Consider the following 18,495-nt stretch of genomic DNA (forward strand, 5'->3'; position numbering starts at 1 on the left):
GTCGGCGCAACAATGAGGGCCGAAGGGCCTGTTCAGCGCTGTATTGTTCTATGTTCCATGTAAGTGACAGGGGTGATCTATAATCCAATTAATGGAGGCACAGAGACAATTACAAAAAATTAAGAATAAGGTGGGAACAAACCAAACGGCTGGAATAACATCACAGTAACAAATGATCCAAAACTGTATGAACTAATTAAGGTAAAAAGATCATAACAAATATTTCAGCCATTTGTTTTGTTTCCAGCACCATATTATTTTTAATTACTTGTAATTATTTTTCTGCCTCAATTACAGATCATCCCCTTCAGCTTTTGACACTTTTGACCATCTGCGGAGACTTATTATTCCAAACTCCACTCACACCATTTGTCTGATCTTTTGATCTCTCGGCCCATCGATCTCTTTGCCTGTAAATTCTGTGCATGTATGCTTTTCCTCACTTCACCTGATGAAGGGGCAGCACTCCAAAAGCTTGTGCTTTCAAATAAACTTGTTAGACTATAACCTGGTGTTATGTATCTTTTGACGATGTTCAGTGTGATTCAGAACACAGGCTGGTCCACAATAAACAGAGATCAAGTCGCCATAGTCTTACTAGACCATAGGGCTCCTATCTCATTACAGAGAGATGACTGGTGCTGGTTTAACCTGAGGGTCACCATACCTCAGGCAAAGGGACAGGTTGAGAAGGAGGGCCCTCAGCCAGTGGGGGAGTCGAACCTACACTGTTAGCATCACACTGCTTCACAAACCAGCCAACTGAACTAAACCAACCGTCAAACAGAGATATTTAACAGGCAAGGAGATATTTACCTGTGATACAGGATATGGAGTGTAGAGGGAATTGAGAGAATTAATGTGATAGCAAATGGGGAGCATTTGATGGACCATCACTCCTGGCCCATGCAATTGTGGAAATGTACAATGTACAAAGATGCAATCTGCATGTTAATGTCACTGCCAGCAGATTCCTTTCTGCAGATCATTGCCCCATGTTTTCAAATGTGAACTAAGCTGTATCTTACTTATATCTGTAAAGTGTAGGCACCAGTTACCTTGAGCTTGCATTCATCGCTAATTAAAGTGCTCTCATTAATAACACCTGTGGAAATCCAAAGTACATAGATAATATTAGTACAGACCAAACTCTAGCTCAAAATTCAGTTCATTTACAATCTTTCTTTTGCAAATTTCCTGAAAATTCTAGAAAATTATGCACTCACTGAAATGATACCAAATTTGGCAACAGAACCTTGGAAATATTGTTCTGGCATTCGAGCCAAACACTCTCAGGACAGGTGCGGCACAGGGTTAGACACAGAGTAAAGCTCTGGATGTGAGTTTGCTCGCTGAGCTGGAAGGTTAGTTCTCAGACGTTTCATCACCATTCTAGGTAACATCATCAGTGAGCCTCCGATGAAGTGCTGGTGTTATGTCCCACTTTCTATTTATCTGAGTAAAGCTCTCTCTACTCTTAAAATGAAAATAAAGCTCTTTTTACCCGATGTCCACCAAACATTCCCAGGGTTAGATACAAAGCAAAATTGCCCCATCTCATTTAAATATGGAATAGCTCCCTCCTTCCCCAGCACTGGTGCCAATGTCCCATTAATTCAAATCATTTCTCCCACACCAGTCCTTCAGCCACACATTTATCTCTTTAATCTTGTTGACCCTGTGCCAGTTTGCTTATGGCTCAGGTAGTTATCTGAAGATTACTACTTTTTTAGTTCTGCTTTTTAATTTCGAACCTAGCTCAGCAGAACCTCTTTCCTCTTTCTCCCAACATCGTTGGTACCTACACAGACCACAACAACTGGATCTCTCCCCTCACACTCCAAGTTTCTGTACAGCCCTAGTGAGAGATCCTGAGCCCAGGCACCAGGCAGACAACACAGCCTTCGGGATTCTCAATCCTGGCCACAGAGAACAGTCTCTATTCCCCTGGCTATACTATCCCCAATAACTACCACATCTCTCGTTTCTGCCCCCCTCCCGAATGGCTCCCTGTACACGGTGCTATGGTCAGTTTGTTCATCCTCCCTACAGCCCCCACTCCCTTCCACACAGGGAGCAAGAATCTCAAACCTATTAGACATGCTCCAGCTCCTTCAGCACTACCTCCCAGATCCCTCTACCTGTCTCACTTGTAGTCACAACCTCCTGTCCCTGACAACTGACCAAATTCAAGGAAGTTAACTGAATTAATGTGACTGCCTCCTGAAACTCAGCGTCCAGGTAACTCTCCCCGTCGCGGTGTTTGAAGCTCAGAGTCCAGCTCATCAACTCTGAACCTCAGTTCCTCAAGCAACCCACACTTGCTACAGATTCAATCACTACACGTCACAATGGGGTCCACCAGCTCCCATATCATGCAGTTACAACACAGTGCCTGGTCCTGCATTTCCAGGTTTATTAGTTCTTAATTTGATTTTGAAAAATTTCATACTGGTCTTTTAATTTGTAACTATTTCCCCGACTTACCTTTAATTTGTATAATAGATAGTCAAATTTATAGCTATAGCTAATTAATGAATTTATGGTTTTCCTGCAATGGCATTCTAGAGTGCTGGGCCCTGATACTGTTTAAAAAAAATCTTACAAGCTATGATCCAAAAAAAGTAAGTAAAAAACACCTCTTCCCCTCTGAACCAATTTCCCACACTGCTCCAAATTCCCCATACTACAGAGATAGTAGGAACTGCCGATGCTGGATAATGAGATAACACAGAAATTTTTTAAGAAGGGTCTCGACGCGAAACGTCAGCTTTCAAAGAACAAAGAGCAAAGAAACCTACAGCACAGGAACAGGCCCTTCGGCCCTCCAAGCCTGAGCCGATCAAGATCCTCTGTCTAACCTGTCATCTATTTTCTAACGTTCTGTGTCCATTTGCTCCCTGCTCATCCATATACCTGTCCAAATATATCTTAAAAGACGCTAATGTGTCTGCGTTTACCACCTCCACTGGCAACGCGTTCCAGGTGCCCACCACCCTCTGTGTATAGAACTTTCCACACATATCTCCCTTAAACTTTCCTCCTCTCACTTTGAACTCATGACCCCTAGTAATTGAGTCCCCCACTCTGGGAAAAAGCTGCTTGCTATCCACCCTGTCTATACCCCTCATGATTTTGTAGACCTTACCTGCTCCTCTGATGCTGCTTGGCCTGCTGTGTTCATCCAGCTTCACACCTTGCTATCTCTGACTCCCCATACTGCAGACTCACTTGGGCTATGTCTCACTCTTGATGTGCACTCTTTTTCTTGACCATGCAGAGCTTAATAAACTTATTGCACAGCACAGGACAGAGAGAGAGTAAAGCTCCCTCTTCTTTTTTAAACTTAAAGCAAAACCTCCTCTACTGTTTTAAACTGACTTTAAAGCTCCCTCGCTACTATCCTCTTCAAAACACTCCCAAGGTAGGGACAGCACAGGATTAAGTACAGAGTAAAACTCCCTCTACACAGTTGCCATTAAACTCCCAGGACAGGTACAGTACGGGTTTAAATACAAGATAAAGCTCTCTCAGCTTCTTAAAACTGAGCTTAAAGTTCCTTCTACACTGTCTACATCAATGTACTCTGGGGACAGGTACAACGCAATGTTAAACACAGAGCAAAGATTCCTCTATATGTTTAAATACGGTTTCTTTTACACTATCACCATCAAGCACTCCACAGCAGGTAAAACACTGAGTTAGGTATGGAGTGACGCTGCCTCTACATTGTCCCCATCTGAAACTCCCAGAACATGGATAGTATTGGGTTCGATACAGAGTAAAGAAAGTAAAGCTCCCTCTAACCTGTCCCCATGAAACATTCTCTCCAGTTGGTGGTGCAAAGTGACTTTTTCCAAATGAGCCCAACAGTAGGAGAAAATAGTACTTACTGTAACAAGTTGTCCTTTTCTTGCTGTTTTTAGCAAATCGAGTTAAAGTCATATCAAAATCTGTAATAATCTGGAACAGAAACATTGACCTATTAATGGAGTAGATCACACGGTTGCTCACTCCAGCATTCTCTTAACAGTAGCATCTTCAACTCTGCAGAATGAATCAAACCCTACACTTCCTTAATGGGAGCTGGCAGTTTCATGGTACTGTCACTGGGCTGGTGAACCCACAGGCCTAGCTATAATGTGCTGGGGACATGGGTTCAAATGGCAACAGTAGAATTTAAGTTCAATAATGAGGTTAAAGGCTGATAAGTCCCCTGGGCCTGATGGGCTGCATCCTAGGATATTAAAGAAAGCAACTTCAGAGAGTAATATTCTTAGAATGCTCAAATTCAGGAAACGTCACAGAGGAACAGAATATTGTCTGTACTTTTCTGTCCACTCCCATACTTCAATTCGTGACAAACTTAACTCCGTTTTAAATGGGTCAATGAGCCCAAATCCATCACCCTCTGGGAAAGTGAATTCCACAGGCTCTAAGACAAAGCAAATTCCTAATCTCCATCACAAACAGGAGACACCCTACTTTTGGAGATAATGGGAACTGCAGATATGGGAGAATTCCAAGATAATAAAATGTGAGGCTGGATGAACACAGCAGGCCAAGCAGCATCTCAGGAGCACAAAAGCTGACGTTTCGGGCCTAGACCCTTCATCAGAGAGGGGGATGGGGAGAGGGAACTGGAATAAATAGGGAGAGAGGGGGAGGCGGACCGAAGATGGAGAGTAAAGAAGATAGGTGGAGAGAGTGTAGGTGGGGAGGTAGGGAGGGGATAGGTCAGTCCAGGGAAGACGGACAGGTCAAGGAGGTGGGATGAGGTTAGTAGGTAGCTGGGGGTGCGGCTTGGGGTGGGAGGAAGGGATGAGTGAGAGGAAGAACCGGTTAGGGAGGCAGAGACAGGTTGGACTGGTTTTGGGATGCAGTGGGTGGGGGGGAAGAGCTGGGCTGGTTGTGTGGTGCAGTGGGGGGAGGGGACGAACTGGGCTGGTTTAGGGATGCAGTAGGGGAAGGGGAGATTTGAAGCTGGTGAAGTCCACATTGATACCATTAGGCTGCAGGGTTCCCAGGCGGAATATGAGTTGCTGTTCCTGCAACCTTCGGTGGCATCATTGTGGCACTGCAGGAGGCCCATGACGGACATGTCATCTAGAGAATGGGAGGGGGAGTGGAAATGGTTTGCGACTGGGAGGTGCAGTTGTTTGTTGTGAACTGAGCGGAGGTGTTCTGCAAAGCGGTCTCCAAGCTGTATTTCCCGCTACACATCCCTCACACCCCGCCCCCGCCACAACCGCCCTAAGAGGATCCCCCTTGTTCTCACACACCACCCTACCAACCTCCGGATGCAATGCATCATCCTCCGACACTTTCGCCATTTACAATCCGACCCCACCACCCAAGACATTTTTCCATCCCCACCCCTGTCTGCTTTCCGGAGAGACCTCTCTCTCCGTGACTCCCTTGTTCGCTCCACACTGCCCTCCAACCCCACCACACCCGGCACCTCCCCCTGCAACCGCAGGAAATGCTACACTTGCCCCCACACTCCTCCCTCACCCCTATCCCAGGCCCCAAGATGACATTCCACATTAAGCAGAGGTTCACCTGCACATCTGCCAATGTGGTATACTGCATCCACTGTACCCGGTGTGGCTTCCTCTACATTGGGGAAACCAAGCGGAGGCTTGGAGACCGCTTTGCAGAACACCTCCGCTCAGTTCGCAACCAGTCGCAAACCATTTCCACTCCCCCTCCCATTCTCTAGATGACATGTCCATCGTGGGCCTCCTGCACTGCCACAATGATGCCACCCGAAGGTTGCAGGAACAGCAACTCATATTCCGCCTGGGAACCCTGCAGCCTAATGGTATCAATGTGGACTTCACCAGTTTCAAAATCTCCCCTTCCCCTACTGCATCCCTAAACCAGCCCAGTTCGTCTCCTCCCCCCACTGCACCACACAACCAGCCCAGCTCTTCCCCTCCACCCACTGCATCCCAAAACCAGTCCAACCTGTCTCTGCCTCCCTAACCGGTTCTTCCTCTCGCCCATCCCTTCCTCCCACCCCAAGCCGCACCCCCATCTACCTACTAACCTCATCCCACCTCCTTGACCTGTCCGTCTTCCCTGGACTGACCTATCCCCTCCCTACCATCCCACCTATACTCTTCTCTCCACCTATCTTCTTTTCTCTCCATCTTCGGTCCGCCTCCCCCTCTCTCCCTATTTACTCCAGTTCCCTCTCCCCATCCCCCTCTCTGATGAAGGGTCTAGGCTCGAAACGTCAGCTTTTGTGCTCCTGAGATGCTGCTTGGCCTGCTGTGTTCATCCAGCCTCACATTTTATTATCTTAACACCCTACTTTTAATGGCTGCTTTCTGCTTTCAGTCATGGTAAAAGCCAGCTGGGGATAGCTACGATCCAGCTCCACCACAAACCCACCTGAAGCTTGGAGGCTCCCCCACCACAGAGGGCAGAGATAATTTTTTCCACACGAGCTGGTTCCTGGATACGGACAGTGCTTTTTCCTAATTCTGGTATCTGCAGGAAATGAAACCAGTTAGAGTCAGACAGTCTGAATAACAACAGGTGTAACATATCCTCAAAACTACAGGAGCTTGATAAACCTGCAGTATACCTCTGATCCATTAGATTAAATACAGTGAACGTTCTGTAATTTTAGGTGGTGTTGAAACTAAGATGCGAAGTGATTATAATAGGACTGCAGCTTATTATGAAACAGACTGTGATCCCACAGACAGAAACTATGGTCATCACACAAAACCACCACCAAGCAATCATCTCCCCTCACCCTGGTAAAACGCTAATCCCTAACCCATAGAAAGACCTTGGGTACAATAATCACTGAGCCCATCTCTCAAAACTAACTGCCTGACCTGCCTCTCCATTCCAAAACGCCGACATCAACCACTGAGCTTCACTGTACCCCCAGGGTTGGATATGAGATTGCACACAGGCCCCAGCATTCAGATGTCCACTGATAAGTCCATCCTGCTGCTGAAGCAGCTTTGGGCCTCTCCACCTTGCTGACCCATGCACCCTTGTACAATGAAAAATTTCAGCCAAATTCCACCAACAGTGGGCGAGACGGGGGGCAGGGGACAGGACAGGGGGGGGAGCAGGACGGGGGGGGCAGGGGACAGGAAGGGGGGCGGGGGCAGGACGGGGGGGCAGGGGACAGGACGGGGGGGCAGGATGGGGGGGCAGGACAGGACGCAGGATGGGGGCAGGACAGGGGGCAGGGGACAGGACGGGGGGGGGCAGGACGGGGGGGCAGGGGACAGGACGGGGGGGGCAGGGGACAGGAAGGGGGGCGGGGGCAGGACGGGGGGGCAGGGGACAGGACGGGGGGGGCAGGACGGGGGGGCAGGGGACAGGAAGGGGGGCGGGGGCAGGACGGGGGGCAGGGGACAGGACGGGGGGGGGGCAGGACGGGGGGGGCAGGACAGGACACAGGATGGGGGCAGGACAGGGGGCAGGATGGGGGCAGGACAGGGGGCAGGAAGGGGGGCAGGACAGGGGGCAGGATGGCGGCAGGGCGGGGGGCAGGGGACAGGAAGCGGGGCGGGGGCAGGACGGCGGCAGGGCGGGGGGCAGGACGGGGGGGCAGGGGACAGGAAGGGGGGGCAGGATGGGGGGGCAGGACAGGACGCAGGATGGGGGCAGGACAGGGGGCAGGACAGGGGGCAGGGGACAGGAAGGGGGGCAGGACAGGGGGCAGGATGGCGGCAGGGCGGGGGGCAGGATGGGGGCAGGACAGGGGGCAGGGGACAGGAAGGGGGGCAGGACAGGGGGCAGGATGGCGGCAGGGCGGGGGGCAGGGGACAGGAAGGGGGGCGGGGGCAGGACGGCGGCAGGGCGGGGGGCAGGACGGGGGGGCAGGGGACAGGAAGGGGGGGCAGGATGGGGGGGCAGGACAGGACGCAGGATGGGGGCAGGACAGGGGGCAGGACAGGGGGCAGGGGACAGGAAGGGGGGCAGGACAGGGGGCAAGATGGCGGCAGGGCGGGGGGCAGGACGGGGGGGCAGGGGACAGGAAGGGGGGGCGGGGGCAGGACGGGGGGGGCAGGACGGCGGCAGGGCGGGGGGCAGGACGGGGGGGCAGGGGACAGGAAGGGGGGCAGGACAGGGGGCAGGATGGCGGCAGGGCGGGGGGCAGGACGGGGGGGCAGGGGACAGGAAGGGGGGCAGGACAGGGGGCAAGATGGCGGCAGGGCGGGGGGCAGGACGGGGGGCAGGGGGCAGGAAGGGGGGCAGGAGTAAGCTTTTACTGAGTTTAGATTTCACCCCCTGCCCTGGGACATTTCAAACACAGTAACTACCCAACACCACACGGCAGTCGGCCATTCAGCCCATTCATGCTGGGGTGGACCCTCCATCTGCACATCCCCCTGATTCCCAGAGACACCGACTGGGCCTCGGGCTCGGGCTCGGGTTCAGGCTCAGGCCCGGGCCCTGGGTTCGGGTTCGGGCTCGGGTTCGGGTTCGGGCCCGGGCCCGGGTTCGGGCTCGGGTTCGGGTTCAGGCTCAGGCTCAGGCCCCGGCCCCGGCCCCGGCCCCGGCCCCGGCCCCCGGTTCAGTCCCCGGCCTCAGGCCCCGAGCTCTCCCTTTCCCGGGGGGAGACGGTCCCCGGCCCCGGGGATGCTCTTTGTGTCGGGATCCCGCTCTCACCATCTCGGCCCCGGCCTCGGGTTGTCGTGCGGAAGGGGCCGGGTCCGGGCTCAGGTTCCACCTCCGACAGCACCGCCCCCCCCCCCACCCCCCCCCACACACACACACACACACCCCCACACACACCCCCCCCACACACACACACACAACACCCCCCCCACACACACACACCCTACGCACACACACACACACACCCCCACACAAACCCCCCACACACACACACACACACACAACACCCCCCCCACACACACACCCCCCCCCACACACACACACAACACCCCCCCCACACACACACACACACACACACACACACCCCACACACACCCTACGCACACACACACCCCCCCACACACACACACCCTACGCACACACACACACCCCCACACACACCCCCCCCACACACACACACAACACCCCCCCCACACACACACACCCCCCCCACACACACACACCCCCCCCACACACACACACAACACCCCCCCCACACACACACACCCTACGCACACACACACACCCCCACACACACACACCCCACACACACAGCCCCCACACAAACCCCCCACAAACACACACACACACCCCCCACACACACACCCCACACACACACATCCCCCACACACACACCGTGCCCCCCACACACACATACACCCACACACGCACACACCCCGACACACACCCACACACACACTCTCACCCACACACACACACCCACACATACACACACCCCAACACACACCCCCACACACACACACAGCCCCCCCACACACACACTGCCTCCCCACACACACACCCAGATACACACCACCCCACAACACACACACACTCGCCCACACCCACACACACACACACTCACTCTCACACACACACACCCCCACACACACACACACACCCCAAAACACACACACACCCCCACATACACACAGCCCACACCCCCAAACACACACACACACCCACACACCCCCAAACGCCGCCCCCCCAACACACACACACACACACACACACACACACGTTCCCAAATACACACACACCCAAAACCCCTCCACACACACACACCCCCAAACACACCCCACACACACACACACACACACCCAAACACAGACACACACCCCCGTCACACACACCCTCCACACACACACACACACACACACACCCCACACACACAAATCACACCCCCCCACACACACACAGCCCCCACACACACATCCCCCTACACACACACACCTAAACACACACACACACCCCGTCACACACACCCTCCACACCCCACACACACACACACACCCCAAACACAACACACCCCAAACACATACCCCCCACACACACACCCCACACACACACATCCCCCACACACACACCGTGCCCCCCACACACACATACACACACACCGCGACACACACCCACACACACACTCTCAACCACACACACGCCCCCCACCACACACACACGCCAACACACACACACCCACACATACACACACCCCACACACACACACCCCACACACACACACATGCACACACACCCACACACACCCCGCACACACACACCCCAACACACACCCCCACACACTCACACAGCCCCCCCACACACACACTGCCTCCCCACACACACACCCAGATACACACCACCCCACAACACACACACACTCGCCCACACCCACACACACACACACACTCACTCACACACACACACCCCCACACACACACACACACACCCACATACACACAGCCCACACCCCCAAACACACACACACACCCACACACCCCCAAACACTGCCCCCCCAACACACACACACACACAACCCCAAATACACACACACCCAAAACCCCTCCACACACACACACCCCCAAACACACCCCACACACACACACACACATCCCCACACACACACCCAAACACAGACACACACCCCCGTCACACACACCCTCCACACACACACACACCCCACACACACAAATCACACACCCCCCACACACACACCCCAAACATACCCCACACACACACATCCCCCTACACACACACACCTAAACACACACACACCCCGTCACACACACCCTCCACACCCCACACCCAACACACACACACACCCCAAACACACACACACCCCAAACACATACCCCACACACACACACACACACACACCCCACACCGCACACCCCACACACACACCCCCCACACACACACCCCACACACACACATCCCCCACACACACACATCCCCCACACACACACCGTGCCCCCCACACACACATACACCCACACACGCACACACACACTCTCACCCACACACCCCCCCCCACACCCACACACACACACCCACACATACACACACCCCAACACACACCCCCACACACACACACAGCCCCCCCACACACACACTGCCTCCCCACACACACACCCAGATACACACCACCCCACAACACACACACACTCGCCCACACCCACACACACACACACTCACTCTCACACACACACACCCCCACACACACACACACACACCCCAAAACACACACACACCCCCACATACACACAGCTCACACCCCCAAACACACACACACACCCACACACCCCCAAACGCCGCCCCCCCAACACACACACACACACACGTTCCCAAATACACACACACCCAAAACCCCTCCACACACACACACCCCCAAACACACCCCACACACACACACACACACACACACACCCAAACACAGACACACACCCCCGTCACACACACCCTCCACACACACACACACACACACACACACTCACCCCACACACACAAATCACACCCCCCCACACACACACAGCCCCCACACACACATCCCCCTACACACACACACCTAAACACACACACACACCCCGTCACACACACCCTCCACACCCCACACACACACACACACCCCAAACACAACACACCCCAAACACATACCCCCCACACACACACATCCCCCACACACACACCGTGCCCCCCACACACACATACACACACACCCCGACACACACCCACACACACACTCTCACCCACACACACGCCCCCCACCACACACACACACCCACACACACACACCCACACATACACACACCCCACACACACACACCCCACACACACACACATGCACACACACCCACACACACCCCAACACACACCCCCACACACTCACACAGCCCCCCCACACACACACTGCCTCCCCACACACACACCCAGATACACACCACCCCACAACACACACACACTCGCCCACACCCACACACACACACACACTCACTCTCACACACACACACCCCCACACACACACACACACACCCCAACACACACACACACCCACATACACACAGCCCACACCCCCAAACACACACACACACCCACACACCCCCAAACGCTGCCCCCCCAACACACACACACACACAACCCCAAATACACACACACCCAAAACCCCTCCACACACACACACCCCCAAACACACCCCACACACACACACACACACACACATCCCCACACACACCCAAACACAGACACACACCCCCGTCACACACACCCTCCACACACACACACACACACCCCACACACACAAATCACACCCCCCCCACACACACACCCCAAACATACCCCACACACACACATCCCCCTACACACACACACCTAAACACACACACACCCCGTCACACACACCCTCCACACCCCACACCCAACACACACACACACCCCAAACACACACACACCCCAAACACATACCCCACACACACACACACACACCCCGTCACACACACCCCACACCGCACACCCCACACACACACACACACACACACCCACACACACACACACACTCCCCCCACCCACACACACACACCCCCCACACACAAACACACACACACCCACACACCCTCACGCACACACATACACACACACCCCCCACACCCACACACACCAAACACAACCCCCCAACACACACACCCCACAGACACACACCCTACACAGAACCCCCCCCCACACACACACCCAACACACACACACAGACACACACACACCGCCACACACACACACCCACACACATCCCCAAACACACACACACACACCCCCAAACACACACACACACACCCAAACACGCCCCCCCCCACAAACACACACACACACCCGAAACAAACGCCCCCCCCCACACACACACACACACACACCCCGCCCCACACACACACGCACTCCCCCACACACCCCCACACACCCCCCCAACACACACACCCCACACAGAACCCCCCCCCACACACACACCCAACATACACACACAGACACACACACTCACATCGCCACACACATACACACCCCCCCACACACACACCCAACATACACACACAGACACACACACACACACCGCCACATACAGCCCACACCCCCAAACACCGCCCCCCCCCCACACACACACACACACACACACAACCCCAAATACACACACATCCAAAAAACCCCTCCACACACACACACCCCCAAACACACCCCCCCCACACACACACACACATCCCCACACACACACCCAAACACAGACACACACCCGACACACACACACACACACACACACACACCCCACACTCCCCCCACACACACACCCCAAACACTTACCCCACACACACACATCCCCCTACACACACACACACACCTAAACACACACACACACACCTAAACAAACACCCTCCGCACCCCACACCCCCCACACACACACACACACCTCAAACACAACACACCCCAAACACATACCCCACACACACACATCCCCACACACACACACACACACACCCAAACACACACACCCTCCACACCCCACACCCCACACACACACACCCCACACACACAACTCACCCCCCCACACACACACACACCCCACACACACACATACACACACACACCCACACACATACACACACCCCAAACACACACACACATACACTCACACCCAAACACGCCCCCCCCAAACACACACCCCCACACACACACACAATACCCCCACACACAAACACGCGCCCACACACACACACCCACACACACCCCCAAACACACACCCCCACACACACACACCCCCATGCACACCCCCAAACACACACACACACCCACACATCCCCAAACACCGTCCGCCCCCCACACACACACACGCACAACCCCAAACACACACACCCAAAACCCCCTCCACACACACACACACCCAAACACACCCCACACACACTCACACACACACACACATCCCCACACACACACCCAAACACACACACACCCTGTCACACATACCCACCACACCCCTCACACACACACACACACACACACACACACAGAAACACACACACACAACACCCCCCCCCACACACACACACCCTACGCACACACACACACCCCCCCCACACACACACACAACACCCCCCCCACACACACACACCCTACGCACACACACACACCCCCACACACACCCCCCCCACACACACACACAACACCCCCCCCACACACACACACCCCCCCCACACACACACACCCCCCCCACACACACACACAACACCCCCCCCACACACACACACCCTACGCACACACACACACCCCCACACACACACACCCCACACACACACACAACACCCCCCCCACACACACACACCCTACGCACACACACACACCCCCACACACACACACCCCACACACACAGCCCCCACACAAACCCCCCACAAACACACACACACACCCCACACACACACACACCCCACACACACAGCCCCCACACAAACCCCCCACAAACACACACACACACCCCACACACACACACACGCCCACATACACACAACCCCCCCACAAACACACACACACACACCCCACACACACCCACACCCCCCACACACACCCCCCACACACACACCCCACACACACACATCCCCCACACACACACCGTGCCCCCCACACACACATACACCCACACACGCACACACCCCGACACACACCCACACACACACTCTCACCCACACACACACACCCACACATACACACACCCCAACACACACCCCCACACACACACACAGCCCCCCCACACACACACTGCCTCCCCACACACACACCCAGATACACACCACCCCACAACACACACACACTCGCCCACACCCACACACACACACACTCACTCTCACACACACACACCCCCACACACACACACACACCCCAAAACACACACACACCCCCACATACACACAGCCCACACCCCCAAACACACACACACACCGACACACCCCCAAACGCCGCCCCCCCAACACACACACACACACACACACACACACACACGTTCCCAAATACACACACACCCAAAACCCCTCCACACACACACACCCCCAAACACACCCCACACACACACACACACACACCCAAACACAGACACACACCCCCGTCACACACACCCTCCACACACACACACACACACACACACCCCACACACACAAATCACACCCCCCCACACACACACAGCCCCCACACACACATCCCCCTACACACACACACCTAAACACACACACACACCCCGTCACACACACCCTCCACACCCCACACACACACACACACCCCAAACACAACACACCCCAAACACATACCCCCCACACACACACCCCACACACACACATCCCCCACACACACACCGTGCCCCCCACACACACATACACACACACCCCGACACACACCCACACACACACTCTCAACCACACACACGCCCCCCACCACACACACACACCAACACACACACACCCACACATACACACACCCCACACACACACACCCCACACACACACACATGCACACACACCCACACACACCCCGCACACACACACCCCAACACACACCCCCACACACTCACACAGCCCCCCCACACACACACTGCCTCCCCACACACACACCCAGATACACACCACCCCACAACACACACACACTCGCCCACACCCACACACACACACACACTCACTCTCACACACACACACCCCCACACACACACACACACACCCCAACACACACACACACCCACATACACACAGCCCACACCCCCAAACACACACACACACCCACACACCCCCAAACACTGCCCCCCCAACACACACACACACAACCCCAAATACACACACACCCAAAACCCCTCCACACACACACACCCCCAAACACACCCCACACACACACACACACACACACACACACACACACACATCCCCACACACACACCCAAACACAGACACACACCCCCGTCACACACACCCTCCACACACACACACACCCCACACACACAAATCACACACCCCCCACACACACACCCCAAACATACCCCACACACACACATCCCCCTACACACACACACCTAAACACACACACACCCCGTCACACACACCCTCCACACCCCACACCCAACACACACACACACCCAAAACACACACACACCCCAAACACATACCCCACACACACACACACACACACACCCCACACCGCACACCCCACACACACACCCCCCACACACACACCCCACACACACACATCCCCCACACACACACATCCCCCACACACACACCGTGCCCCCCACACACACATACACCCACACACGCACACACACACTCTCACCCACACACCCCCCCCCCACACCCACACACACACACCCACACATACACACACCCCAACACACACCCCCACACACACACACAGCCCCCCCACACACACACTGCCTCCCCACACACACACCCAGATACACACCACCCCACAACACACACACACTCGCCCACACCCACACACACACACACTCACTCTCACACACACACACCCCCACACACACACACACACACCCCAAAACACACACACACCCCCACATACACACAGCTCACACCCCCAAACACACACACACACCCACACACCCCCAAACGCCGCCCCCCCAACACACACACACACACACGTTCCCAAATACACACACACCCAAAACCCCTCCACACACACACACCCCCAAACACACCCCACACACACACACACACACACACACACACCCAAACACAGACACACACCCCCGTCACACACACCCTCCACACACACACACACACACACACACACACCCCACACACACAAATCACACACCCCCACACACACACAGCCCCCACACACACATCCCCCTACACACACACACCTAAACACACACACACACCCCGTCACACACACCCTCCACACCCCACACACACACACACACCCCAAACACAACACACCCCAAACACATACCCCCCACACACACACATCCCCCACACACACACCGTGCCCCCCACACACACATACACACACACCCCGACACACACCCACACACACACTCTCACCCACACACACGCCCCCCACCACACACACACACCCACACACACACACCCACACATACACACACCCCACACACACACACCCCACACACACACACATGCACACACACCCACACACACCCCAACACACACCCCCACACACTCACACAGCCCCCCCACACACACACTGCCTCCCCACACACACACCCAGATACACACCACCCCACAACACACACACACTCGCCCACACCCACACACACACACACACTCACTCTCACACACACACACCCCCACACACACACACACACACCCCAACACACACACACACCCACATACACACAGCCCACACCCCCAAACACACACACACACCCACACACCCCCAAACGCTGCCCCCCCAACACACACACACACACAACCCCAAATACACACACACCCAAAACCCCTCCACACACACACACCCCCAAACACACCCCACACACACACACACACACACACATCCCCACACACACCCAAACACAGACACACACCCCCGTCACACACACCCTCCACACACACACACACACACCCCACACACACAAATCACACCCCCCCCACACACACACCCCAAACATACCCCACACACACACATCCCCCTACACACACACACCTAAACACACACACACCCCGTCACACACACCCTCCACACCCCACACCCAACACACACACACACCCCAAACACACACACACCCCAAACACATACCCCACACACACACACACACACCCCGTCACACACACCCCACACCGCACACCCCACACACACACACACACACACACCCACACACACACACACACTCCCCCCACCCACACACACACACCCCCCACACACAAACACACACACACCCACACACCCTCACGCACACACATACACACACACCCCCCACACCCACACACACCAAACACAACCCCCCAACACACACACCCCACAGACACACACCCTACACAGAACCCCCCCCCACACACACACCCAACACACACACACAGACACACACACACCGCCACACACACACACCCACACACATCCCCAAACACACACACACACACCCCCAAACACACACACACACACCCAAACACGCCCCCCCCCACAAACACACACACACACCCGAAACAAACGCCCCCCCCCCACACACACACACACACACACCCCGCCCCACACACACACGCACTCCCCCACACACCCCCACACACCCCCCCAACACACACACCCCACACAGAACCCCCCCCACACACACACCCAACATACACACACAGACACACACACTCACATCGCCACACACATACACACCCCCCCACACACACACCCAACATACACACACAGACACACACACACACACCGCCACATACAGCCCACACCCCCAAACACCGCCCCCCCCCCACACACACACACACACACACACAACCCCAAATACACACACATCCAAAAAACCCCTCCACACACACACACCCCCAAACACACCCCCCCCACACACACACACACATCCCCACACACACACCCAAACACAGACACACACCCGAC

At 55.4% G+C, this 18,495-nt stretch overlaps 1 protein-coding gene across 3 annotated transcripts in view; it reads right to left on the reverse strand.

Moving 5' to 3' along the window:
• Positions 1-18,495, reverse strand: part of LOC125466222 (cytosolic 5'-nucleotidase 3-like) — a 78,625-nt gene that overhangs the window by 17,792 nt on the left and 42,338 nt on the right. Inside the window, exons 1-4 of one of the 3 annotated variants that reach the window (XM_059638840.1) lie at positions 8,650-8,725; positions 6,400-6,498; positions 3,894-3,963; positions 1,059-1,105 (exon numbers count right to left, since the gene is read on the reverse strand). In XM_059638840.1, the coding sequence (XP_059494823.1) occupies positions 1,059-1,105; positions 3,894-3,963; positions 6,400-6,498; positions 8,650-8,652 (219 nt within the window). In that variant the 5' untranslated portion in view covers positions 8,653-8,725. Of the gene's footprint in view, positions 1-1,058; positions 1,106-3,893; positions 3,964-6,399; positions 6,499-6,595; positions 6,993-8,649; positions 8,726-18,495 lie in introns of those variants that run through there. The other 2 variants (XM_059638842.1, XM_059638841.1) reach the window with 2 other exon arrangements.

The sequence above is a fragment of the Stegostoma tigrinum genome, chromosome 31 (genome assembly GCF_030684315.1).
Source record: "Stegostoma tigrinum isolate sSteTig4 chromosome 31, sSteTig4.hap1, whole genome shotgun sequence".
NCBI lineage: Eukaryota > Metazoa > Chordata > Chondrichthyes > Orectolobiformes > Stegostomatidae > Stegostoma > Stegostoma tigrinum.